This window comes from Dipodomys ordii, unplaced genomic scaffold, assembly GCF_000151885.1.
Source record: "Dipodomys ordii isolate 6190 unplaced genomic scaffold, Dord_2.0 Scaffold73, whole genome shotgun sequence".
Taxonomy (NCBI): Eukaryota; Metazoa; Chordata; class Mammalia; order Rodentia; family Heteromyidae; genus Dipodomys; species Dipodomys ordii.
Window position 1 is genome coordinate 8,376,370 of NW_012267289.1, and position 26,246 is coordinate 8,402,615.

Sequence of the window (26,246 nt, forward strand, 5' to 3'; positions counted from 1 at the left end):
CTAGTGCCATGTTGAGAAATCCAGACTCTTTTTTTTTTTTTTAGTTTCTCAGAAGCCACAGTGGACTTTAGATCTAGTCAACATGATTAGGTAATGGTTTAATCTTTGTGGTCATGGTATACAAAAATAAGGGAAGTGATTAGAGGTAAGAAATCCATAATGTTATAGGTAGAAGTGAATGAAGGCACAAAAGTATGACTGATGTTAGAACTCTAAGATAGCATTGCTTATTAAACGTTGCTGCTTATTCTGACTGTGCTTTTTTAAATCAATCTATTAGGGGATGTGTTCCTATTTTTCATGGGCTGTCACTGCAATTTCTTCCTGAAATGATCTTTACTTTGAGCCATCTGCAGTGTTCTATGAAGCCCTTTTTTTTGACTTGCTTATGAAGGGTAAGCATAGAATTCACACAGACTTTAAGTGAGCACTGGAATTGTGGGTTTTGGTCATTTAGGTTTCTATATTTTGGGCCCAGAAACAGCCCTTTCATAACTCTCAACTCTGTTAGGCAGGAAGAGCCAAAGGAGAGAAGCAGGACAGACTACAGGGGAACATCTTATATTATTCCTAAGTGATCCTTCTCAGTAAGAGTCAGAAACCAAAACAAATTCTACCTGAGAAATAGAATACAGTCCATTGAAATTTGAATACTGGGACTGCTTAAACAATAATACATGGGTAACTTTTAAAATATTTTGTGCATAATTCTAATATGCCAGGGCCACAGATTTTTTTCTCTACTTAGCCCACAACTGACATTATCACTAAAAGGCAAAGAATATAAGTGATACATGACAGCCTCTCTCTTCTTTAGGTCATTGTGATCACCTGCATTGAGGAAACTATGGCTCATAATTCAGATTATTCTCTACCCAATATTAAATAATTCAAAAAATTCTCAACTTATTTAGAACAAGAGAGTTGGATAGGAGCTGATGCTAAAAGATGTTTAGAAATGAACAGGCCAGATAAAAACACAGTGATTAGTTGAATCTCCTAGTAGTAGAAAATAAGAAAAGAGAAGGTTTTTTTTGTTTTGTTTTTGGGTCCGGTCGTGGGGCCTGAACTCTGGGCCTGGGCATTGTCCCTCAGCTCTTCAGCTCAAGGCTAGCACTCTACCACTTGAGCTACAGCGCCACTTCCAGCTTTTTTCTTTTTGCTTATGTGGTGCTGAGGAATTGAACCCAGGGCCTCAGGCATGCAAGGCAAGTGCTCTACCACTGAGCCACCTTCCCAGCCCCAGAAAAGAGAAGTTTTGTAACTATATAATGAGCTACATAATGAGGGGATAGTTGATATAGGCAGGTCTATAATAACATGTTAGAAAAGTGGCATAAATGAGCAGAATAAATTTCTGCTCTGCACCAAAGTTTTTGGGCCTATAAAAATGGCACCATTTTTCTATAAATAAGTAAAAATGTCCTTTAAAGAAAAACCTCTTCTTCTGTTCTGTCTTTAACTTTGATTTTGAAAATTAAGGTAATAGTTGTTAGCTTATAGTGAAAGACTCATCATAAAAAATTTTCATAATAATCCCTGTACTTAGAGTTTAAGTACTGTGCTCAAAGATAGAACTACGATTGGAGGGCAAGTCTGTTGTCCTGTAGAGAGCCCATGTTATATTATTCATTTCCATTGTTCCAAATGGTTAGACTTAAAAAGCCCTTTGATGATGGAAAATGAGATTACATTCCATCAAAGCCCTAATATTTCATTTGTAGCTGTTCATACAGTGTCTCATTATAGGCCAGTATACATATGTAATAAATATTTACATGATTTTCAGAGACAATTGTATAATTGGAATTCATTATGTTCACTAAAATATATTCCAATGAAACATACTAAAAATGAGTGAATAGACAACATAAAATTTATATATGTATTGTGACAGTGCTTCAAAAACTTGACTGTGAAGTTACATTTTGGACAATTATGCATCCTCCAGACATAGCATATAGGGAAGGACTTCTTTTAGCCCTGTGACTATGCCAGTATTAGTTAGCAAATTAATAGATGGAATGAATATGAAACATCTTTTTCCAGTGACATTCTCTCATCTGTAACCTAGAAGGAGAAAAGCACAGCATTTATGATTTCAGTTGAAGTAATATAAAATAAGAAGACAGAAAAGCTACAAAATGCAGTCTAGTTTTCAGATATCTTCTCCATAGCACATGGAACACTCTGGGTTTACTGAGGTCAAATTTCGGACATGCTCCTTAGGGATACTTAGGGATAATATGGTTTATGTCATGGAATGCTGGAAAAAGGACACAAGAAATTGTTCTTCTTTCCAAATGAGTCATTTCTGATATCTTGACTTGAAGTTGATTATTTTTAAAAAAGGAAACATGCAAAAGAAATACAGCAGAGTTTGGACTTCAGAGTTAGAGAATTTCATTCCTTGGCTGACTCAATAACACATTCTTGGTGTGCTTGTTCTACTTTTCAGCTTTATACTAGCTTAACTTTTAAGTCTGCTTTTGCTATGTGTTTTTTAGACTTAGGGCCTCTCTCTATATCTCTAAGAGCAGGTGGCACCGAGCAGAGAACATTATTGCCCTTAAGTTAATGATAGACCAGATCTCCACTTGCCACTTGTGTCTCCATTGAGTTGCTTACCTGGAGTTGTTCCTCAAGAGCTTGCATAAATCAGCTGAGGGATTTTATGGAATTTAAAAGTCATCAAATTACTGATCCCTGTGGCTTATTTCTGAGTCTGAAGCAACTGTTCATTTTTTTTCTTTAGTGGTAGGCAGTACTGTTCAAAATTGTCCAAGAGCTTTAGAAAGATAAAAGAAGAATTCTTTTTTTTTTTTTTTTGCCAATCTTGGGGCTTGAACTCAGGACCTAGTCATGGCATGGTCCTTAAGTCTCCATTTGAGCCATAGCAGCACTTAATGCTTTTTTCTGTTTATGTGATACTGAGGAATCAAACCCAGGGCCTCATACATGCAAGGCTAGCACTCTATCACTAAGCCACATTTCTAGCCCAAGGAACTCATTTTTAAATCTCCATCCTTCTTCATCTCAAGCAGAACTCCACTTAAATCTGGGATGCTTTCAATGTTATTGAAGCAGATCCAGGAAAATGGTGATGATAGCAATGAAATTCCGTCATTAGGGTTTACACCACATATTGCTAGACATTAGAATTTTTGTTCTTCTCACCTGAAAAATGCAGTTAGGAGATTTAGGGTGTGTGGTTTTTGTTTTTGTTTTTTCTGGTGCTGAAAATCAAACCAGGCCCTCACATAAGCTAGGTAAGTGCTCTACCACTGAGTTACACTCAGTGAGTTACACTTAGATAATTTTTTTCATTTTTTAAAAATTGTTATTATAAAGATGATGTACAGAAGGGTTACCATTTAATAAGCCAGATAATGAGTACATTACCTGGCACACAAATTGAGTCTAAATTACTTTAATAGTTTTACTCATTTACTACTGAAATTAGACTTCCTTTTTTTTTTTTTCAGGTCATAGTGCCTGAACTCAGGGAGTAGGCATTGTCCCTGAGCTCTTTTACTCAAGCCTAATGCTCTACCACTTTGAGCCACAGCTTCACTTCTGGTTTTCATGTGGTTGATTAGAGATAAGAGTCTCACAGACTTTCTTGGCATTGAACCGTAATTTTTAGATCTCAGCCTCCAGAGTAGCTAGGATTATAGGCATGAGCCATCAGTTCCTGGCTTGACCTTTGTTTTTAATATATATCTTTTGTGAATAATCTGACACTTTTACTGCTTATCCATTTAGGCCTTAGTGTTTTGCTAAAATATCTTTATTTAAAATATATTAGTCAACATTTTTTATTATTTCCTCACCCCATTTTGGTTGCTTTTGCAAACTGTCATTTTGAAGTTATTTTTGTCTAAGTTCTGTATTAAAATTTAAGCTCAGGGGGCTGGCAAGGTGGCTCAGTGCTAGAGTGCTTGCCTTGCATGCATGAGACCTTGAGTTTGATTCCTCAGCACCACATAAGCAGAAAAAGCCAGAAGTGGCACTGTGGCTCAAGTGGTAGAGCTCTAGCCTTGAGCTGAAGAGCTGAAGAGCTGAGGGATAGCACCCAGGCACGAGCTCATGCCCCATGAGCTACAAAAAAAAAAAAGAAAAAAGTTTAAGCTCAGAAAATCATCTTCCACCTTATCCATCATATATTGTATATTTACTTTTGTCAAATGTAGTTTTTGTTCTTGAGGCATAAGCGAGATTTACAGTTGATATTATATAAGCTTGCTATAAGTCCCAGCAGTTTAAAACCTTTTAGCTAATTTCCATTTTCATAAATGTGTTATACTTTTTTAATAAAGGCAAAGGGTAGGCTTAGTTTTTCTTTGGAACTCTGCAAGAGTGTTGACTATAAAATTGTTTCCCATACCATTTAAAATTTATCCTATACTCATTCATATGACTATTATCTCATGATTATGTAAAAAATGTGTTAGGTTAAATAGTCAATAAAACTAAAGTTTTATCTTCCTTATTTTAGAATTTTATAGAATCTTCTATCACACTGTTTGAATCTGACCTTGAAAGTGGGAAGTTTATTGACATTACAAATCAGGAAATTTCTGACTTGGAAGAAATTGGCTATAGCATTGAAACAAGGTCCATTCATGTGAAAAGCGGAGTGTAAGTTGTCCCTTACTCTAAGAACCTTCAGAAATTGTTTGGTGTTTAAAATTGTTGGTTGCTTGATTGTACATCATTTCTCTTCTTTTCTTTCCTTTCTCCCTACCTCCACTAGATGGGTTGCCTACCAACAGAAATTCTTTTGTGGAGAGCAGTACATTTTAGAGAAGGGGAAATACAAATGCTTTTTTGACTGGGGAGGATCAAATAATATAATCTTGTCAATCAGACCTGTCCAACTGGTAAGTAAAGTTTGATGATGACAAGTGTCAGTGACATGTAATAATAGAAGGGCAGATAGTTGAATATATGTAACAGATTTTTAAAAGTGAAATTATTGAACTGTCTCAGTGTGTGTGTGTGTGTGTGTGTGTGTGTATACAAGTGTGCAGAAAAACATGAAGGGCTATGTTGGCTCTGCAATTTGTAAAGATCAGTCATTCAGCAGCATTTATTTAGTACCTCTGACATGTTATACATTTTGCTGATCACTGGAGATAAAAGATGAATAAAGCTTTTTTGATTGCTCTCCACCTCTGGAAGACAGATGTATGGATGACTAATTATGGTATTGAGAAAATGATACGTTTAGGCAGTGTTGAGGGAAAGAGGCAGGGAAACTTCAGTGAGCTGGTAATTGAAGACCTTGTCATGGGAAAGAATGTATAAAGTGATATCTTACAGGATGAAAGTGAATTTTCATAAAGTATACTTTTTTTTTTGTTGGTCATGGGGCTCGAACTCTGGGCTTGGGCGCTGTCCCTGCGCTCTTCAGCTCAAGGCAAGCGCTCTACCGCTTGAGCCACAGTGCCACTTCCTGAAAGTGAATTTTTTAAGCAGAAAGGTCATTCCACAAAGCAAGAATCACTTCCTTGTGTATAAAGTCATGCTGTGGACATTTTGGGTTATTAAAAAACACTGCTTACCAAAAGAGATTATGGGCTGAACTCTTGTAGGCAGTGAGCCCGTTTTTCTTCTAGGTCCAATATTGCTAAACATAGATTAGCTATAAGCACTACAATTGTTATAAAAAAAATTAGTATGTTATGACCAATTCAAGGAATCTAATATACTAGTCAGATTACTAAAATTCTTTTCAAAGGATATTTTCAAAACTTGCACAAAAGATAACTAGATTATATGATTGTGATTTTTTTTAAACATTTAAATATATTTTTTAGGAACCACTTGGAATAAATGAGCCTCCACATTGGGTATGTTTAAAAATATTTTTAACTTATAATTGTTGGACTGTTTACTTAAAAACTTTATACTTTCATGTTCAAATCTTTCTCTTCCATTCCATATTTCTGTGTGTGTGCCTTGTGGGGCTGGGGCAGTGGATGTTGGGTTTGGTGCCTGTGGTCAGAAGCATGCCTGTCCTTTTAAGTTGTTGTATTGGCCTGGATTTGTCACAGCATCTTTCATTTTCTTCTAGCAAAGCTTCCACTCTCACCATATTCGTGTTGTTTGAACTTGTCCCATCCAGTCACTGTCTTTCCTGGGGCTCATTCATTCTTCATGTTACATTCTGGTTCACCACTATATATGATGCCATTTTTGGAAGAGCACACAGCATGGAGCTACTGGTATTTTTGTGTGCAATACTACTGAAAAGTTTGTGATGTCAATATTCATTTATTGATAGGAAAACTGAGGTTCAGAATGTAAGCAAGTGCTATTACCACACAGCTTAAAGTAGCAAAGTAGACGTTTTCCAGTCCCTGACTCCACTAACAAGGCTGCATTTCCAAGGTTTCATGGGAAAAGGGTATAGCACGACAAAAGCCAGAACCACCACAGAAGAAAGAGAGGATGGGAAACACAGCTTTCTCTGTTTCATCTTTAACCATGTTTATAAAAGTTACTGTCAAAATGCCAAGTGTTGTGATTAATTTTAACTTGCTACCCTTACACAGGGCTAAACCTTTTTGCTGAATGTGTGTGTTTTTTCCGTAGTCATGTCAGTGTTTATATATTTTGGATCAGCCTAGTCTCATCAGATATCTACAAATAATGGCTTGAGGTTTTTATTGTTTTCTCAATAGCTCAGGCCTACTGGGAACATTTCCTTTCTTAATATAATTGAGCAGTTATATTTAGAGACATTTTCTGCCAGATCATTAGTTTAATGTTTGAAACCAACTGTGGATTTTTATTTCATTTTTCGTATTTTTATTTCTATTATAAAAGTGATATACAAGAGGATTAGAGTTACAAAAGTTGGGTAATGAGCATATTTCTTTTTGCCCAGTGTCACCTCTTCCCTTTTTTCCCTCCTGACCCCTTGCCCCAACAAGTTGCATGGTTCATTTTCAATATAGTGTCTAGTGTCACTGCTGTATTTGTTCAGCCATTGTCCCACTATTTCTGTTTTTCCCTACTTCCCCCAAACAGATAAACTTACATACAAGACAAAAGGTACAGAAATTTTAAAAAAAACAGCGACAAACGTGAAAAACAAAAATTTAAAGCAAAAATAACAATAAAACTCTTGTTTACATTTCTTGGAGTTCATTTCAGTAAACATCATTTCATATGATCATATGCCTTTGTGATCCTCTCCTAAGAAAATCCTCCTTTGGTCTCACTTTGTAAATGTTTTAGAGTCCTGTTTAATTTATCATGTCCAAGTATAATTTTTTTTGTCTTTTACTGTCCAGTGTGTTTATAAGCATTTTCTAACATGAATAAAATATCTTGAGTAGAAAGGCATTGAACAGGACTCTTTTGAAACTGCTTATTTTTGAGTTTGGAACACAGATGAATCTTCCTATTCTTTTTCAGCTTTCTTCCCCTCCAAACTTCTGCTCTTTTTTTTTTTTTAATGGACTTTGTTGTTTTGGATAGATTTCTTTATAATATTTCCAGTTAAACTTGAAGAGAGAAGAAACAGTAGAATATGCCCAATGAAAGCTCCATTTCTTTTTTTTTTTTTTCCGGATATAGCTCTGTTGATCTTGTGAAATGTCTCTGCAATCATAATTGGTGATAGCCAGATATTTAGTAACATGTGTACAAAGCTTCTTTTGTTTACCCAGGGTCAAAACTCTTGTTATTTTTTAGTTGGCCAAACTTTGAGCAATTTTTCTTGTTTATATTTACCAACATATAAACAGATCTTCACTGAGTTAACATGGGTGTTTTCCATGTTTGAAGAGGAAGGAGGCAGTTATACTTCAGGGTTCAAGTCACAGACGGAATTAGAAAAAAATAGTGGAGATTTAAGTGGAACCTCTACCTAAGGGGGGGGATGATTCAGAAAATATATGTGTACGGAGATTAATGTATATCATGAAGGTTACAATAAAAGTACTGTTGGTTGTTTTGTGTTATGATGAGTCATATCTTATTTGGGAAACTACAAGCACACTGCCTTTTATTGAGATTCTCCTAAAGCTGAAGATTAGTCACTAAATTTAATTACATTTCAAGGCACAAGATCATTAGCTTCATTTTATTAGCTTTTATGTTTTTCAAAGCCAAGCTTACACTGAACAGTGTATGGATTATCTACATGTTGTTCTCATCTCTCTGCTTTAACAAGGCCTATATATTGAAAATGATGCTAGATTAAATATATCTCATTATAGTGAATTTACGTTTTAGGAAGTTGTGGTCAGGCGCTACTCAGTAGAAATTCAGGCCAGTTCCTCTCTGATACAAGCATGTACTTAGCATTCCAGGGCTCTTTTCCAAGTGCATTTTCAAGTAAAATTCTTTAAATATTGAGCCCCTGTTCTATTTTGTATATAACCTCTAGTTGAGTAAAAGGAATGAGATGTTGGGTTCTGTTAGATAATTTAGCCTTATTGAATGCTAATGCAGTAGCAGACAAGGTAATAGTGTGGACACTCTTTAAAATTGGAGGATAGGGCTAGGCATGTTGTTTAGCTCTCAAGAACTTGCCTAGCATGTATGAAGCACTGGCTTCAATCCATAGCAGTGAAGTGAGGGGGAAAATTGCACATAAGGGTAGGCAATGACAGTCTTTATGGTGCTACAACCAGATAATCTTCCTAAGTCTCAAAGTACCAAAACTCTCAGGCAGAGTGATTTAAATAAAGTCTTCTATGAGCTGTGAAATAAAATCATTAACACATATGTAATAGATGTAAGAAATATGTGTACTATCATAGATAAACACAAAAGGTATGTTGCAATCAACAGAAAATAAGATTTTTCTTTATGCTACAATTTGCAAGTGTGTATGAGGGAGATCCAAAGTGTTGGAGAAAATATAATTTAGGGATAAAAGGTTTCTTTGAAGTTATTTTGGTATTAGAGCAAATACAATGCCAGGACACATTATTATAGATTTTATAGGAGAAAGAACTGAAATACTTTCTCTGATAATTTGCTCATATGACATCCGTGAATTGATTGCCAATACATAGTTACTGCTCCAGTATCACCATTGTGAGATGATATCACCAATGACAGATGACATTGTGAAATAATCAATTACTGATTATTTACTAAACAACTACAGTGCCTAGAAATATTTTTAAAATTTTATGTCCTTTTTCTTCATTCTCTCTATAGATGTCTAAAAGAAGGTTTTATTAAATGATTGTATTAGTTGAATTGCTTCTTGTGCTGGTTGGGTATAACACATTAAAGCCATGATTATTCATTTCAAAGAAGATGGTGCTGATAGTATGGAATAAATTGAGCATGACATGTGTACTTGGTTAGTAATTCTTAGAATTTTTTAGTTTGTCAGGTTCAAGGCTTACTACCACATTTTCTCCATAAGTGCAAATTACACAGTAAAGCCCATTTCTGCAAAAATCATCATTATACAGAGATAATTTTTGCTTCATGGTGTAGTTTAAAGGGGTAGGAAGAAATATAAGAATGGATGTGAAGTACGTTGCTATCCAATGTGATAGGCTCAAAGCAGTAGATGACTTCAGTGCATCTTGATCAGTACACCCCTTCAACATTCTCATTCTTCTTCTACCCACCTCTTTTTTTTTTTTTGGTCAGTCTTGGGGCTTGAACTCTGGGCTTGGGCACTGTCCCTCAGCTCTTCAGCTCAAGGCAAGTACTCTACCACTTGAGCCACAGCACCACTAGTGGTTTTTTGGAGACAGGAGTCTCACAGACTTTCCTGCCTGGGCTGGCTTTGAACAACAATCCTCAGATCTCAGCCTCCTGAGTAGCTGAGCCTCCAGCACCGGCTCCCACCTCTTTTTAATTTCATTTTCTCCTTCATTGTCTCCCCTCGGCCCCACCCCACCCATCTTGGAAGTACCCATTTTCTGGTGTTTTGTTGGGCTTTGACTTTGTCTTTCTAAAAAATTACACTATTGGACATCTCTATAGTGTCCCCTATACTTAATTCATTTATAACCATGTACATACCACCTAACATGTTTACTCATAGAAACGTAGCTTTTGAAGGACAAGAATACTTAAAACCATCATATCAAAATGATAGTTTATAGTAAATTTCTGTGCTATATGCATTTTAATTCTGAGTATGAAGATAGAATGCTAGAAAATATTGACAGAAGTCTAGGATTTGACATTTTATGGTTTCATGCTGAAATGCTGGAATATAAACCTCCAAACCTCACTTCAGGGGCCCAAGTTTTAACCTAAGGCCTTCTTGCATGCAGGTCAGGCAAGTGTGATGATAACATTGAGCTACATCTCTAGACCAAAATATAAACCTAAAATTCATCACTCTACAATTATTTCAACAAACTGAGTACACATGAGTGAGACAGCTGTGGTCTGTATTTGCATGTGTTTCTTTTTTAATTCTTGCTGTGAACTTAGATAATATTGGGAAAATTTTCATGCACTCTTGGAAGTTAAAAGGAATTTATAGCCTCACCTTTGATAACCTTTACATTTAAAACCATGTCTCGTTTTGCCCTCTCTCTTCCTTGCTATCCCCTGTGTCTACTAGAAAGAAGGACCCTGTTGGAAACTTGCTACAATGGAGATCCCAAATACAGTGTGGTTGTACAACAGGAAGTCCGTGTTGTGCTAGCCACAGTTGCTGGGGATGGGGTGGGGATTGGTTATGTCACCTCCCTGGTTTGGGCTGATCTTTGATAATCAACACAAAGTCAGAGCATAATGAGGTAGCCAAGAGACAGTTCCTCTGAGAGGACTCTTGGGAAGATGAGGAGGGGAACATGGGTTGCTCATGTTCGTAGACAGCAGGAGTAGGAGAAGCAATAACGCTGTAGGTCATTCACTATGACACATTCTTTGCAACAATGCAGGTCTGCTGGTGCAAGATGGGTCTATGGATCATTCTTTTTCAAGCCTTTAGAGTACTATGAAATATTTATAGAGCTCATTATTTTTTGTTCTTATTTGGATTCAAGCATACTAGACTTGGTCTAAAGAGTAATATCGCTGAGATTTCATAGATTTTTCTTGACGAAAAAGACTGGAAATGTAGTCTATAGAACTACATGCTATATGTTTAAGTTATACTTACAAGGAAAAAATAAGCTGTAAGGGGAAATTCATGACACAGATGTCTTAGTTCATCATAAATCTTCCACTAATCCCATGATTATTATCTTATCTACCATCTGCTCCAAAGCCCTTCCAGACACTCCTGCTTTCTTCCTCTCACTTTTATTAACTGTGGATCTGGAAGATTTGGGGAGAGAAAAGGAATCTCCACTCTTCATATCAATCCAAATCTCTTTCTAGGATAGCACTTAATTGCTTCTTATTTTACATATCTAATCTCACCATAGGGGATAACAGTACTTCAAACAATGGAAACAAAACACATTTTAATGCCAGAGGGATATTGTCTGATTAGTAAAGTTGTTTTCTGGCCATCTGTGCTCACAATTTGGTACAAAAGATGAGTGAAACTGGTAAATAAGTGGTGATATCTCATTTTTGGAAATTTGAGAAAACATGATTTTAAAGAGAATGTCATCATCCTTAAGATTAATTCATTGATAGTAAAGCATGAGTAGTACTCTGTTGAATTCTTCTAAGTATATTGAAGGTTTTTCTTTGCTTGTCATGATGTTAAGCAATTATCTTATGTTTAACTATTATTATATTGTTCTTGTAGCTCAAAGTGTTCAATAAACCAGGGTTCCAAGGAGAATGTATAGATTTTATAAAAGAAATTGCTGATTTTGATTCATTCACACCATGTTCTTTTAAAGTACTCCGAGGCTGGTAAGTACAGTTAATGAGTATTTTGTGCAGTTACTTAATGATGATATTTATGCTTAGAGAAATTTGCTGTTTTGCATTTGCAGTAGGATTTAATTTTTTCTTTCTTAAACATTTATCAGTTGCTTTCTACCCTTTATTCATTTTGCTGAATTTGTATTTTCAGTCCTTAAAGATTAAAATAATGCCTACTAAGCAACTTTTGGAGCATTGTAATGATTTTAATGTATGACCTTAGGTAGATTGGTTCAGCTTCTGAACCCCACTTTCCTCATCTGTAAAGGAACACCGATGGTAGTACCTACCTCAAAGGATTCTTAGAGACTAAAGCAGAATTCTTATGAGGGACTTAAGTCCCGTGTTTATTAGCACTTTGAAAAAAATATTGGCTCTGTACCATCTTCATTCCATACAGACAGGAATAGTAAATTTTAGTGTCACGAAGCATTTATAATCCAGAATTAACCTCATCTAGCTATAGATATACAGATATATAGATATACAGACCTAGAGATCTTAAAATATAGGACTAGAACTTAAACATGCCGAATATAAGTTAGTGATAGTGAAGCATTTTTTACTCAGGCTCTTCCTTCTTAGAAGGTCATGTCTGTGCTTTGGTGATTGCAGTATTGAATGTAGCTTACTATTTAGGATTCTTGAGATATATATCTTTTATTTAAAAAAGAATCCATTGACTAGCCAATGCAAGTGACAGATTTTATAAACTCTGTGTGATTTTAAAAAGTCTAGCTAGGGCTGGGAAGGTGGCTCAGTGGTAGAATGCCTGCCTTGTGTGCATGAGGCCCTGGGTTCGATTTCTCAGCACCACATAGCAAAAAAAGTTGGAAGTGGTACTGTGGCACTAGCCTTGAGCTGAAGAACTGAGGGACAGTGCCCAGGCCCAGAGTTCAGGCCCCACAACTGACTAAATAAATAAATTAATTAATTAAAATAAAAAGTCTAACTTCAAGCAGGGCGCCAGTGGCTCAGACATATAATTCTAGCTACTAAGAAGGCTGAGATGTGAGGATTGTGGTTTGAGGCTGGCCACAGCAGAAAAATCCCCTTTAGACTCTTATCCCCAGTTAACTACTCAAAAGCTGGAAGTGGCTTAAGTGGTAGAGTGCTTGAGCCCAAAGAGGCTCAGGGACAGTGCTGAGATCCTGAGTTCAGGCCTTATAACACACACAAACACACACACACACACACACACACACACACACACACATCTAGCTTCTATTTATTGTGAACAAAAGCTCATCATTAAGAAATGATATATTTTTCTTTTATTGATAATTGATAAATTTTTCTTTTAATGATATATATATATATATATATATATATTATTTTCCAAAAAAGAACTAATTTGGTAAATTATTTGAAGATCACCATAATTCAGTGAGGTTTTTGTACTTGAATGTACTAAATGAAAGAATGGATTTTAGCATAATACAAATGCTTTTTTATTTCAAATTTTAGCTCTATTAGAGTGGGCGAATTGTGGGCAACTCAACTAATCTTTCTAATTCTCTGTCTTGTTGTACATAAAAATTAGGATATGCCTTTAACTCAAGTACTGAGGCCACAGTAAAATAATGATATATGCAAGTAGTCTGTTAAAGATATAAATAATTTGTGAAAAATATATGTAAAATAGTATATTGAATAATCCATGAATGTTTCTTGCCTTAGGTCTAGCATATAGCAAACAGTCAATAAATGACAGTGGTAGCTCTTTTATTAACTGGTACTATTTAACACATCTACTTCTATCTCAGTTTTCATGAGTATGAGCCCACACTGCCAACTGAATATAAATTGACTGAATGTCTGTCTTATACAGTTGGCTCCTGTATTACCAAGAGGATATTTTTGATCATCAGTGTGTATTAGAAGAAGGCCTCTATGCTGATCTTAGTTCCTGTGGTTGTCCAGCATCTAGAGTCAAAGCCCTCAAGCCCATTGACTACGTAAGTACTCTGTTGAATCCATAATCATGAGACTTTCTTTCTTGTCCAAGTTAATTGTGTAAGAATCTGGAGATCCTTGAAAAATCTACATTTGAGCTCAGTTACATAACCCATGGTAAAGTTGGGTCATCTTTTGGAACCTCAGCTTCCTCATCTGTAAAGGAGGGCTGTAAAAATAATCTACCTAACAGGATTTTTACCAGAACTAAATAAAATAATATATGTGAAAGGCATAATTCTACAATAATAGATAATAAAAGTTGAAAGAAATATTTCAGGAAGAAATAAAAATATATTAAAATACAATTACTTTTCATTGTAAAATTAAGGTTTATTCCCACAAGTCAACTAAAATGTCTGTATTCTCATTTCTTTTTTTTTTTTTTGAACATGAATGCAAAGCTCACTAATTACAGGACTGTAGACCCATGTTTAAATCCCCAATTGATACTTTAATCAGTTTGAGTAACATTGGTAGCTTCTCCTTTGCTATCTGTAACAACAACAACAACAAAAAAAAACGGTAAGACTAATGAATACTAAATGGATGATGATTTTAAAATCCATACAATTGCGTATATCTAAAAAGAACCTAGCTACTTTAATATTCTATTAGATGAGCCATAGGAAAATTTACTGTTTGGTTTTGCAGTGTAAAGAAATCATTGACCACCACTAGGACTGTTTAAAAAAATCGGTGTTGTGGGAAACCAGGGATTTATCTGCCAGGTGTCTTCAGAATTATCTGGTTCATCGTTAGGCTCACATTTATACAGTTAGCAGACTCTTCTTCCCAGATACTTTATTCAGAATTGTATGTGTGAGAAAAGCAAATTATTGCTCTGGGCTTTTGGGGTTGAGTTCCTGGTCTCCAGGGTCAGTGTAAAGGAAGTGGTAAAGACCTAGGAGATTTCCAAGGTGTTTATAATGATTCTTCAGGAACATGTCTAGTGAAAGCCTGGGACATGTACAGAGTTGATAAGAAGCCCAGTGTAATAGTGTGAGTGACTCATATACATTTTGGCCAAAGCTGACTCCAGGGATAATGACCATATTCAGATTCTTTGATCTCCACTTAGGCAATGTCATCTCATTCCACATGGCATTCCTGAAGAGAGTATTCTTGGTATCAGGCTAAGAATAGAATCTTGGCTGGGAGACAAGAATAGAAATAGACTCCATAGTCTCTCCCAGTGACCTTACAGACACCAACTTGAAATGAGTAAGTGACTGATGCTTCCTTTCTGTCAGAGGAAGGCTACTAAAAACAAACAAACAAAAATATTGTGAACCGCCAGTCTCCAGATTTTGATAACACTGAAAAAAACATTGGAAAGTCATTCACATTTACCAAGAAAGGAATTTTTTTTCTATCTCTTTTTCTTTCTTTCTTTTTTATTGTGAAAATACTGTACAGAGGGGTTACAATTACATGGGCAAGATAATGAGTACATTTCTTATCAAGCGTTGTAGCCTCCTCCTTTGTTTCTCCTTCCCATCCCTTCCCATCCTTCCCCCTCCCCCTCAACCAATCCTTCCCACACACCCCACCCCCACCCCACCCCCACCCCCACCAAAGTTGTGAAGTTCGTTTTCCACATAATGACTTGTACATCTCATTGTTGCAATGGGTCCACCTGTATCATTATTTAAACGATTTGTTTTTCCCCTTCCCCTCCACAAATTATACCGACATCAAATACAGTGAAAGCAGGGGTTATATTATGGGGGAGGGACATACAAAGCAACAAAGAAATCATCTTATAAATGTGTTAGAAACAATCACATGAAAGAAAAAAAACATTTGAATACATATCTTTGGGTTCATTTCCCTAACATCACCTTATCTGACCTTTTCTGCTTGACTCAGACATATACTAGATATTGTAAATAAGGGAAACCATGGGACCTATGTTTCTTTGGGCCTGGCTTACTTCACTTAATATAATTTCAAGAAAGGAATTTTTAAAGCAGGTTTTACTGGGCAAATTAATAGTGGTATAAACACCAAAAGCTAATGATACTGGCATAAATATGGAAGTACTTTCTTTATATATATATATTTTTTTATTGCGAGAATACTTTACAGAGGGGTTACAGTTATATGAGTAGGATAATAATTGAGCATTGTTACCTCCTCCTTTGTTTTTTCCCTACTATCCCTTCCCTCCCCCAACTCCTCCTTCCCTCCTCCCCCCAACATTGTAAAGTTCGTTTTCAACATAGTGTCCTGTACATCTCATTGTCACAATGGGTCAACCTGCATCCATTTAAGCATTCTTTCGTATCCCTTCCCCTCCCCAGATTACAAAAATGTATATACAAGATGCACAACATGGAATCAAGTACAGTGAAAACGGGTTATACCGTGGGGGAAGAACATACAAAAGAAACAAAAGAATCACATAGTGCATTATCAGTACATTAAAAACAATAGAAAGAAAGAAAAAACCATCTGTGTCCCTGTCTTGGGGTACATTTTGTTTAACATCATCTTATGTGGTCGTACATACATAGCCTTTGACTTTCTCTGCTTGTCCTAGACATGTACTAGCCATTGAAAACAAGGAACCTATGTTTCTTTGGGCCTGGCTTACTTCACTTGATATAATTTTTTCCAAGTCTTTCCATTTCCTAACAAATGGGACAATGTCATTCTTTCTGATGGAGGCATAGAATTCATATATCACATTTTCTTGATCCATTCATCTACTGAGGAGCATCTGGGTTGGTTTCATATCTTAGCTATGGTGAATAATACTGCAGTAAACATGGTTGTGCTGGTAGCTTTGGTATGTTTGGCATGTTTGTGATCATTTGTTTAAAAGTGAGATTGCTGGATCATAGGGGAGCTCTATGTGGAATCTTTTGAGGAACCTCCATATTGCTTTACAAAATGGCTGAACAAGTTTACACTCCAACTTCTGTAGCCATAAAAGAAATGCAAATCAAGACAACTTTCAGATTACACCTCACCCTAGTTAGAATGGCTATAATCGATAAATCTAGTAGCAACAAATGCCGGAGGGGATGTGGCCAAACGGGGACCCTATTGCATTGTTGGTGGAAGTACTTTCTTAAAAGGATTTTTCCCCCATCTCTTAATTCCATGAAGTAAACCAACTAAGTTTCTGAAAAGGAGGACATTTTAAAAACAGAGTCAAAATTAGTGACTTACTATTTTTCTTTGATGCACTATAATTCTTTTATGTTTCTGAAGTGGAAAACAAATAAACCTAAGACTGAGAATGTACTGAGAGACATGTTAGTTTGTGAATTGTCTCATGCAGTGAACATTCCTAGTTTTGGTCCTTTTGAGTTAGGCATTGTGGGTCAAAGTGCTTGTTGACAAGGACTTAAAATCTATGGTCTTTCCCCTCCAAAACCAGTTCAAGAGTGTATTCAGTTTAATGTAAGAGCAGTGCTTTGGTGTTCTATTTATACTTTTTCTGGGTACATTTTATGTCCATGAAAGATTTTTTATTGAAAGTGTGGTAGGGTAGCAGAGGAGCTGTTAAAAAGTGAAAGGATATCCAATAAGTTTGGACATCCCAACAAAATCCTATAGAATGGCCATAAAGGGATATCAGTAGATAATAATTGTGTTTGTGAAATAACCATGCTTCACACTGTTTAGTCAGACCTAGGGAGACAGATGAGAAAACAAGGGGCTCAATTTAGTAATTTATATTAAGTCAATTCTAATTATTGGACTGATTAAGAAGTTCTTGCAGGACATTCTTTTCCTCCTGTCTGGAAGAACATAGGAAACTGAATAAGTATCAAGGTTATTATTGAGCATAATAAAGATTTGAATAAAATGAATATCTTGAGATTACCTTAGCTAGTCCAGCAGTTTCCTCCACAGAAGAGATGTATCCTCCTCTCCTGGTCTCAACTACACATATCTTCCAGTTTTCTTCCCTTCTTTCCCTAGACAGTTAGATACACTCCATGTTTGCTGCTTCTGTGTTTCTTCTTGCATCCTCCTCCTCCTCCCCTTCCCTCTCTATTTGGGCACTGTTTGTACTTTGGCACTGTTAGGCCTTTTTTCTGTGCGTATGTAACTACTACATACTGCTCATGCCTTAATCCTATGCAAGATTGTGAACATCATACAGGAAATGTTTCTACCTTGTTAATAACGTGAAGTGTGTGTAAGCTAATCCGTTGATTTTTCTTTTGATTTAAAACTTGAGATTCTGTAGGTGTTGGCGACAGTTGGGATAACATCTTATGAGCTGGGGCTCTTGTTTTATAATGGTATTGTATTAAAGTCTTAAGACTTCATTTTCATCCATGATCAGGATGTTTTACAAATAGCAGTTTGCGCCAGGCTAACTTTTATTGGTGCAAATGGATGTTACAGTCTGGAGATCCCAGCACAGGTAATTTGTACTATGGTAGTAATTTAAGAAGGAAGGGAACAGGAGCATGGTTCCCTCCTCCCTGGGCCCCAGAGCAGTCACTTATTTTATCTAGGCCTCAGTTAACAAGAACAAGGATTTTCAAATCTTTGACAGGTTTTAGTTCTGTTGCACATTACCATCTAACTAGATATGGAAAAGAATCTATCCAAAGCCACGCATTGGCTGCTCACAAGGCTGAAATCTGAGGATCATGGTTCAGAACCAGCCTGGGAAAGTAAGTCCTTATGACTCTTATCTCCAAATTACCAATCAGAAAGTTGGAAGTGGAACTGTGGATCAAAGTGGTAGAGTGCTAGCCTTGAGCAAAAGCACTCAAGGACAGTGCCCAGGCCTTGAGTTAAAAAAAAAATCTGTCTAGTCTGAAGTTTCACATAGTCTGAGAGAGTTATGCTCTATAACCTTTACAACAACCCCCAGATTCTCAAAAGTTTATAACAGAGGATGTCTATTTTCTTCATATATTTTCTCAATAACTTCAAAGCAATTGTTGCCTTTTACTTCAGGTTGTAAGTTTGAGGTACTTTTGTTGTGTATTTTGTTTTGTGGCCAAGCTGATGGGAATGCTCCCAACTGGGGACATGTCTGTTTTCCTAACAGTGGAAGAGAATAAGACAGACAGACAGACAGACAGAGAAAGAGAGAGAGAGAGAGAAACAGAAAGACAGAAAGAGGCAGAGACACACAGACAGACAGAGACACAGACACACAGACAGCGACATAGACAGAGGTCCCAACTATATAGTTACATTCAATATTTCTGCTTAGTCCTAATTATATCCATTCATATTCTGCCAAAAGCAAGTTATAAGTCTAAGCCTGACATCAGTGGACAGACTAGATCAGTAAATCAAGGGACAAAGTAGGTACATTCAATCTACCATAGCCATGTAAACCATGATATTCTGTTATCAGATACTTAGAAATTGTAGATGTTAAAATTTTAGTAATTCTGTGTAGTATTTTTTTTCTTTGACATTGTAACAGACTAAATTTCTTTAACAAAAACAACAGTGAAAGGTTGTTGGTATTAACTTTTAGTGAAAACTTGGAGGTGGTTTAGTGTCTACCCAATGAAGTTTGTAGTAGATAAAAAGTAGAGGAACCTGCTCCAGAAGACCAGTCCCACAGTTCCTTTCATCATTCTTTTAGAATTCTGACATCATCAGTTAATTTAATATTGGGAAATCTGATGGTCTTTTTTAAATTTAAAAAAAAAGTCATAACAAAGTAAGTGCCCTAGCTTGGGAAACATAAACTGTAAGGATCAGGATTTGTTGTTGTGTTTTTTTAGAATGTTCTTCACAAGATATTATTTACAGAAAACATTATGCATCTGACAACACATCTAAATATTAATTTTAAACTACTGTGAGTTTCAATTGATTGTTTCTCTTAGGGTTTCGCCAAACTTGGTTTGGTAATTTTGCTTAATGATAGTTACAAGAAGTGCTTGTGAGATGAAAGAGATTGAATGTCAGGCTTAATGAAGCTTAGTGTTTTGTTGAAAACAAAGTTCTATATTTAGAAATAATCACACTGAGTATAAAAGAGTAATTAGATGATTAAAAAGGCCGAAGCTGATGTTTGAGTAATGGTCATAGTGGGCATAGGTTCCATGAATACAAACCCAGACTGATTAGTAATTTTGCAGAAGAAAATTTAAAGTTGTTTTTGTTTTTAGTTTGCTTTGACCAAAGAAAGGTATGTAAAGTGGCTTCTTTATGAAGTACATAAATATTGTAAGCTTTACATAATCACACTGCTAAATATACACTATTCATTTATAAATATTGTACATATATCATGTACCAAATTTGGTGCTAAGTAATGAATAAAAAATTGAACAATGCAGATTAGATAATAAGATAAACTCATGTCATCAACTTTGAATATCCTTTTCCTCATAGTATTTCATATGGTAAAATTACCCCCAGACAGCTGTTGTTGGCCCTTTTTCTCTTGTACCTGAAAATGTCCACTATCAATTAACTTCAGATCTCACTTCTGTCAATACAGATGAATCCTAAATCTGTAGACTAAATAGTAGTGTACTATTCACTGAAGTCCATTTCCATATTCCAAGTAGGTCTTTGTCATCTGGTTTTCTAGCACCTCATTTACTCTCTTAGATGTCTTCTTTATTTCCTTATTGGTGTTGAAATATACTACCATTACCTTCACCACCTGATCATACAACCAAGGCCTTCATTTTGATTCTTATGTGGTTTCTAATATCCTGTCAGTAACTATATAGAGGCAATTCTATTCCCATAGTGTGTCTTGAAATTTTATCATTCTTTATGATGACTTTTAAACTACTTTTCTTCATGTATGCTCTTCTTTCTCCAGTTCTTATTTGAGGCTTTGAGCATGTAGCCTTCTGATAAAGGCTAGGTTCTGAGGTCAGTTCCAGAATGCTTTTCCGTGATTATTGCTCAATTTTATCCATGATTTTTTTTCACAAAGTACTCCTTTAGCTCTTTCTATTTAATTTTGGTTATTAGAAACAAAATGCACCTTTCCCCCCATACCTGCATCTTTTGAGATTCAAATTTAAAAGACCTCAATTCTAGAACCCTGTAAAGGATCCTCATGCCTAGAAGTAATTTTTATCTACCCAGAATGTTTTTCTCTCTGAATCTCAAGATGTTTTTCACTCTCTATGTTTTATCACATCTACTAAACCTGTAAATTCATTGAGGGTAAGATCTATATCCGTAGCTTTGAATTCTGTCACCTTAGATCCCTTCTGCTTGGGCATAAAGAAATCAAGAACCCGTTATATAATAAGTAGATTTACTAATTCAGGCATACCTCAATATATATATTTTTATGTAGATATATATACTTAAATAAGTTTATTTTTCCACTTCTTCATGCATTGTTTAAGAAGAACTGTACTTTGGAGTTTTCATAGGTGTCTATCTTACTTAGCCAGTTCCCATAGTAGCTTTGGAAATGGATGGATGTGAATGGGAAACTAATGTTCTTTCAAAAGCAATTTATAGCTGCCAGCTGTTTGACAAAATGCTATAAACTTAAACTGTATATGCAAAGAATAGTTAAGCGTATATGGAGAGCAGGTCACCTGAAAAACTGCTGATGGATCTAAGAAGTGAAATGTGAGTTTCAGATCAGCATGTAAGATGTATAAATGTTGGCCCAGTAGTATGGTAGGGACATTGCTTTTATTGTGTTACCATGGGAACAGCAGTCTGCTCAGTGCTTTAGCTAATGGCCCTAGGGTGGCTTGCCATGGAAGTTTGGCCTTCTTTGAAATAATAATCCTATCCTGGCAGCTATCAGCAGGCAAAGCCAAAGAAACATTGTAACAAGACTCTGAAGAAATTGTGACTATGTTGGCATAAGTGTTCTTAGGAGGTAGAAACAGTATTAACAAGACAATTATTCATTCTGTGAAAGGGCAGTAATAGAGAGGTATAGCTATAGTCCAAGACTATAAATCCAGAAGAATGAGAACCATGAGTTTATGAAGTATATATATGTGTATAGTATATATAGCAAACATTATACTTTCTAGTGGAATATTTAAAGCACTTTCCTTTAAAGTCAGGCAGAGGTGTCTGTTGTCATCACTTCTATTCAGCAGTACTCGGGAATCCTAGTACGAAGTCCTGTTTTCAATTTTCAGTACTACAGTCCATCAATCAATAAGTAACTAAATAAATGAGGTATAAATAAAGAAATGAAACCATCAGGAACATCTAATAGTTATATAATTTGGGTTAACCCATCTAAACTTAGTAATGTAAAGTTGCTAGAAGTGATATAAATAGTGATTGAGCTATGGCATACTTAGGAATAAATTTTAACACGAGGCAATAAAATATGGGAAAATATGTAAGACAGAGATTGAGAGTCTTTTATAGATGAAAAGGGCTAATACTATAGATTTTTGTGTCTCAAGTAAGCACATTTCCAGACAAAATGTTTCTAGTTTTTCTTCTTGTTGAGAGTTGTGAAGGGTAAAACATTACAAATGAATTGGTTTGAAAAACAATTGTATCCAGAATGGCCAACATAATTTTTAAGAAAAGATGTGTCAGGGGCTCGGAAGGTGGCTCAGTGGTAGAGCACTTGCCTTGCATGCATGAGGCCCTGGGTTCGATTCCTCAGCACCACATAAGCAGAAAGAAAAAAGCTGGAAGTGGCACTGTGGCTCAAGTGGTAGAGTGCTAGTTTTGAGCTGAAGAGCTGAGGGACAGTGCCCAGGCCCAGAGTTCAGGCCCACGACCGGACCCAAAAAAAAAAAAAAGATGTGTCAGATGACTTACCTTACCAAACACACTCTTGTCAAACAGTGTATACAGTTTCTGTAGTGGGTATTGGCCCAAGAATAAATGGAGCTGTGGAATAAGGGAGCATAGAACAGATGTGCAGCTGTACAGAAGATGAACAGGAGGTGGCAGAAATTATATCACAGGGAAGTGCTTTTGAAATAAATGTCATCAAGACACTTATTTACTCAGAAAATGATAGTTGGAACCCTACTTTATTGCAGACACAGCCTAAATGTGAAAGGCAAACCACAACTAGAGGATAATATACGAAATTATCCTGTGACGCTAGGGCATGATAGATTTCTGTAAACACAGAAAGCACCAGTCATTTAGAAAAGGGTAAAAGCAAGCATATAAATTTTCTTGGTGTTTGTATTCTGTTTTCTACTGTAACTGGGTTCTGTAGAGTTAATAATTTATAAAGTAAAGAAAATTGATTTGGCCTACAGTTCTAAAGGTTGAAAAGTTCAACATCTGTTGTGGTCCCTTTTCCTAGTGGGCACATTAGAGTCAGTGCAGAGCATCTCTTGGAGTGAGAAACTGAGATTCCTAGCTCAGGTCCCTCCCTCCATATAAAGCTGCAGACTCATTGGGTTAGAGCCCCACCCAGAGAGACTCATTTAACCTGAATTATTGCCCAGAGATCCCACCTCCAAACCCTGTGGTTTGATCAAGTTTCTACTTTATTCATGCCTAACAATCAGGATTAAATTTAATACAAATTTTGGTTCAGACTCCAACCATAGCACTGCTATAAAAAGTGGGTAGTAGCTCAAAACAACAGAAATTTACTGTCATAATTCTGGAGGTCAGAAGTCTCACATTGGTCTTATAGTAAATTAGAGTCTTGATAGCAATTGTTATTTCTGGTGATCTCTACAGAATAGACCATCTCTAGAGAACAGACTGTCTTTCTTCTGGATTCCAAAGACCATCACCAGCTTGTCTTGATCCAGGGTTTTCCTCCATCTTTAAAATGTAATACTCCAAACTCTGCTTTGATTTATCCTTTGACTCTGTCCCTCCTGCCTCTCTTGTAACTGGCCTTACCTGAATAATTTAGAATAATGTCCCCTTCTCAAGGTCCTTAGTTCTTTTTGTATGTGTGTGCTACTATTGGGACTTGAATGTGGGGCATTATGTTCTTGTTCAGCTCCACTTTCTTGATTATGGCTGGCACTCTACAACTTATATGCCTACAAACTAGCATTTTGCTGTTTGGTTGGAGATGGCGTCTTGAAGTTTTCTCTGCCAGGTCTAGGTCTCAGCCTCCTGATTAGTATCTATCCTGCATCACTTAGAATAATGCCAAACATATATTAAGTACTATATAGGTTAATTATTCCTATTATTCTCACAAAATATTTCAGTCGCTGGGCTGGAGAGATATGAATCTTTTGTCTTTAATTTTAAATTTTCATTTATATAATTTATTGAAATATTCTTTTTCTTTCATAACCATGTCCCCCCCTTAGAAACTCTTTGCATGGCTTAGACTTGACCTGGCAAAAATGTCCTTTTCCTATTGAGAGTCAAGAAGAGCCTTCAGCCCTGCATGCCTGGCTTTCTTCTCATTTAACATGGTCTGAGACCATGACATTTATAGAGCTCAAATTGTAATCAACTTCTGGTGGTTTCTGTTATTCTTGGAAAGTTCAGATTACTTTACCATCTGTCTTCCTACTTTCATATTTGGGATATTGCATCATAAAATATGATTTTAAAATCATTTTTCAGCACTCTGTATTTTTGCTTAGCTATTAGTCACCCTTCCCCCACCCTGCCCAGATTAGCTAGCACTGTGTTAGCTTTCCTAATCTTCCTAACTTTCAAGTCCATGTATACATTAAGTACATTTATACATTTTATTGTACTAATAGATTAAAACATTTAAATGAAAGAAATCAAGTTCAATGTATACCTATCACTTAATAACTTGAAGGCAGTTAAGAAGCCCCTTCCCCCATTAATTTTAGAAACCTTGGGTAGATAAAAACTTTGATAGATGGACTACATGATGATATCTTTCTATAGTTAACAGAGCTAAGTTATTCCTCTATGTTAGTGTACTTACTGGCCATCCTTCTGCTTTGCTTGATACTGCCAGCTCATGTTATTTGCCAGTGCATCTAACACTCCTCTTAAAGTGCACTTCACCCAAATTCTTCAGAATATCATTACACTCATCCTTGTCTACATTCTTCTGAATTCGCATAAATCAGTTTTGAAGAAATAGATTTAAATCATTTTCATGGACTATTCTGTCAAACTTGTCATCTTTCACAAAAAGAAATGCCTAGAAGTGCCAGGTCACAAGACTGTTTGGGGGCCAGGGCAGCCTTCCTGACGATTTCTCTGGTCTCCAAAAGGAACAGGATGAATGCTCACAGATTCTGTTTTGCTTAGAATAATAAATACCATTTAAATGACATTCTCATACTAAGATGTTATTTTTTTTCTCCTCTGAGCTACAAATGTTATACTACTCTACCATTGCCTCCAATGTGGGTGTCTGTCATGCTTAGCAATTCAGTCTCTTCACCGAGGAGACTGCTTGTTTTTGATTGTGACTCTTGTCTAGGCTCCTAGCCTATCTGCCTTTCCTTACCAGATCTCAACTCAAGTAGAAGTAAGCAAAAATGCTATTTTATATATTTTTCTTGTAAAAATGGTGTACAGAGGGGTTACAGTTACATGAATAAGGTAATGAGTACATACCCTATCGAGCATTGTTACCTCTTCCTGTGTGTTTCCCCTACTATCCCTTCCCTCTCCACCTCTCCCAACTCCTCCCTCCCTGCGTCCAGTTCATTTTTAACATAGTGTCTTGTACATCTCATAGTTACAATGGGTCAACCTGTATCCTTATTTCAGCAGAAAATGCTATTTTTAAAACCTTGTAAGGATATTTAAAAAAAAAACCTTAATCATAAAGTCAGAAATAAATCTTACCTGTGGATTTTGATTGTTTCCTGACTTTCAGTTACTTTTATGAACTATTATGACACTTCTAATTTTTATTTTGCACTTGGGAATGATCAGTAACTCAATGACTTGTAATGAATTTCTATTCCTGTCTCAGTAAGCGGTTTAATGAAGGAAAACAAGTCTATTGACTTTCCTACTTTACTTTCCAGTGGTTTCTAAGTCCTACGTCTGTACCATCTCATATGAGACCAGTAGTCATATGTAGATATTTAATTTTAAGTGTAATAAATTCAGTCTTTTAATCATGTGAGTCATATGCCAAGTCCTCCTTGGCCATCTCTGGCAAGTAGCTTCCGTATTGGAAAGCCGGGTCTACCATTTGTAGTGTACACAAACTTGAGCAAGGCCTTTCTCATCAGCAGGCAACCTCCGTACAGAGACAACAGAGAATGCCACATTTCCTTACTTTAAAGGGAAGTTTCTCAGCATCCTTTTCCCATTTCCATGGGAAGTACAGTTCATGGTTTCCAGTGTGGTCCTTTCCCTTGTTCTGAACTGATAGACAGAGCAGATTGGACTTCTCACTCCTCTTCCGAAGTCATCCCTCTTCTATCATTGTTTCTTTCTGTGCATTGTGACCTTCCATCGTATCCAAGAGAACATTCACTTGGTCCTACCTCTTCTCTTCACCAAATTGTCTAGTGTGTACATCCTGTCAGCTATTTCTCACCACTTGCTTCTCACGGTTACAGCACAGATTCACCACTAATTTCTGGCATACCACTGAAACAGTGCTCATC

At 36.2% G+C, this 26,246-nt stretch overlaps 1 protein-coding gene across 1 annotated transcript in view; it reads left to right on the plus strand.

The window, feature by feature from the left end:
* Positions 1-26,246, plus strand: part of Crybg3 (beta-gamma crystallin domain containing 3) — a 106,729-nt gene that overhangs the window by 64,573 nt on the left and 15,910 nt on the right. The window contains exons 13-17 of the mRNA XM_013024151.1: positions 4,499-4,641; positions 4,757-4,883; positions 5,823-5,855; positions 11,708-11,817; positions 13,661-13,787. Of these exons, the coding sequence (XP_012879605.1) occupies positions 4,499-4,641; positions 4,757-4,883; positions 5,823-5,855; positions 11,708-11,817; positions 13,661-13,787 (540 nt within the window). The remainder of the gene's footprint in view (positions 1-4,498; positions 4,642-4,756; positions 4,884-5,822; positions 5,856-11,707; positions 11,818-13,660; positions 13,788-26,246) is intronic.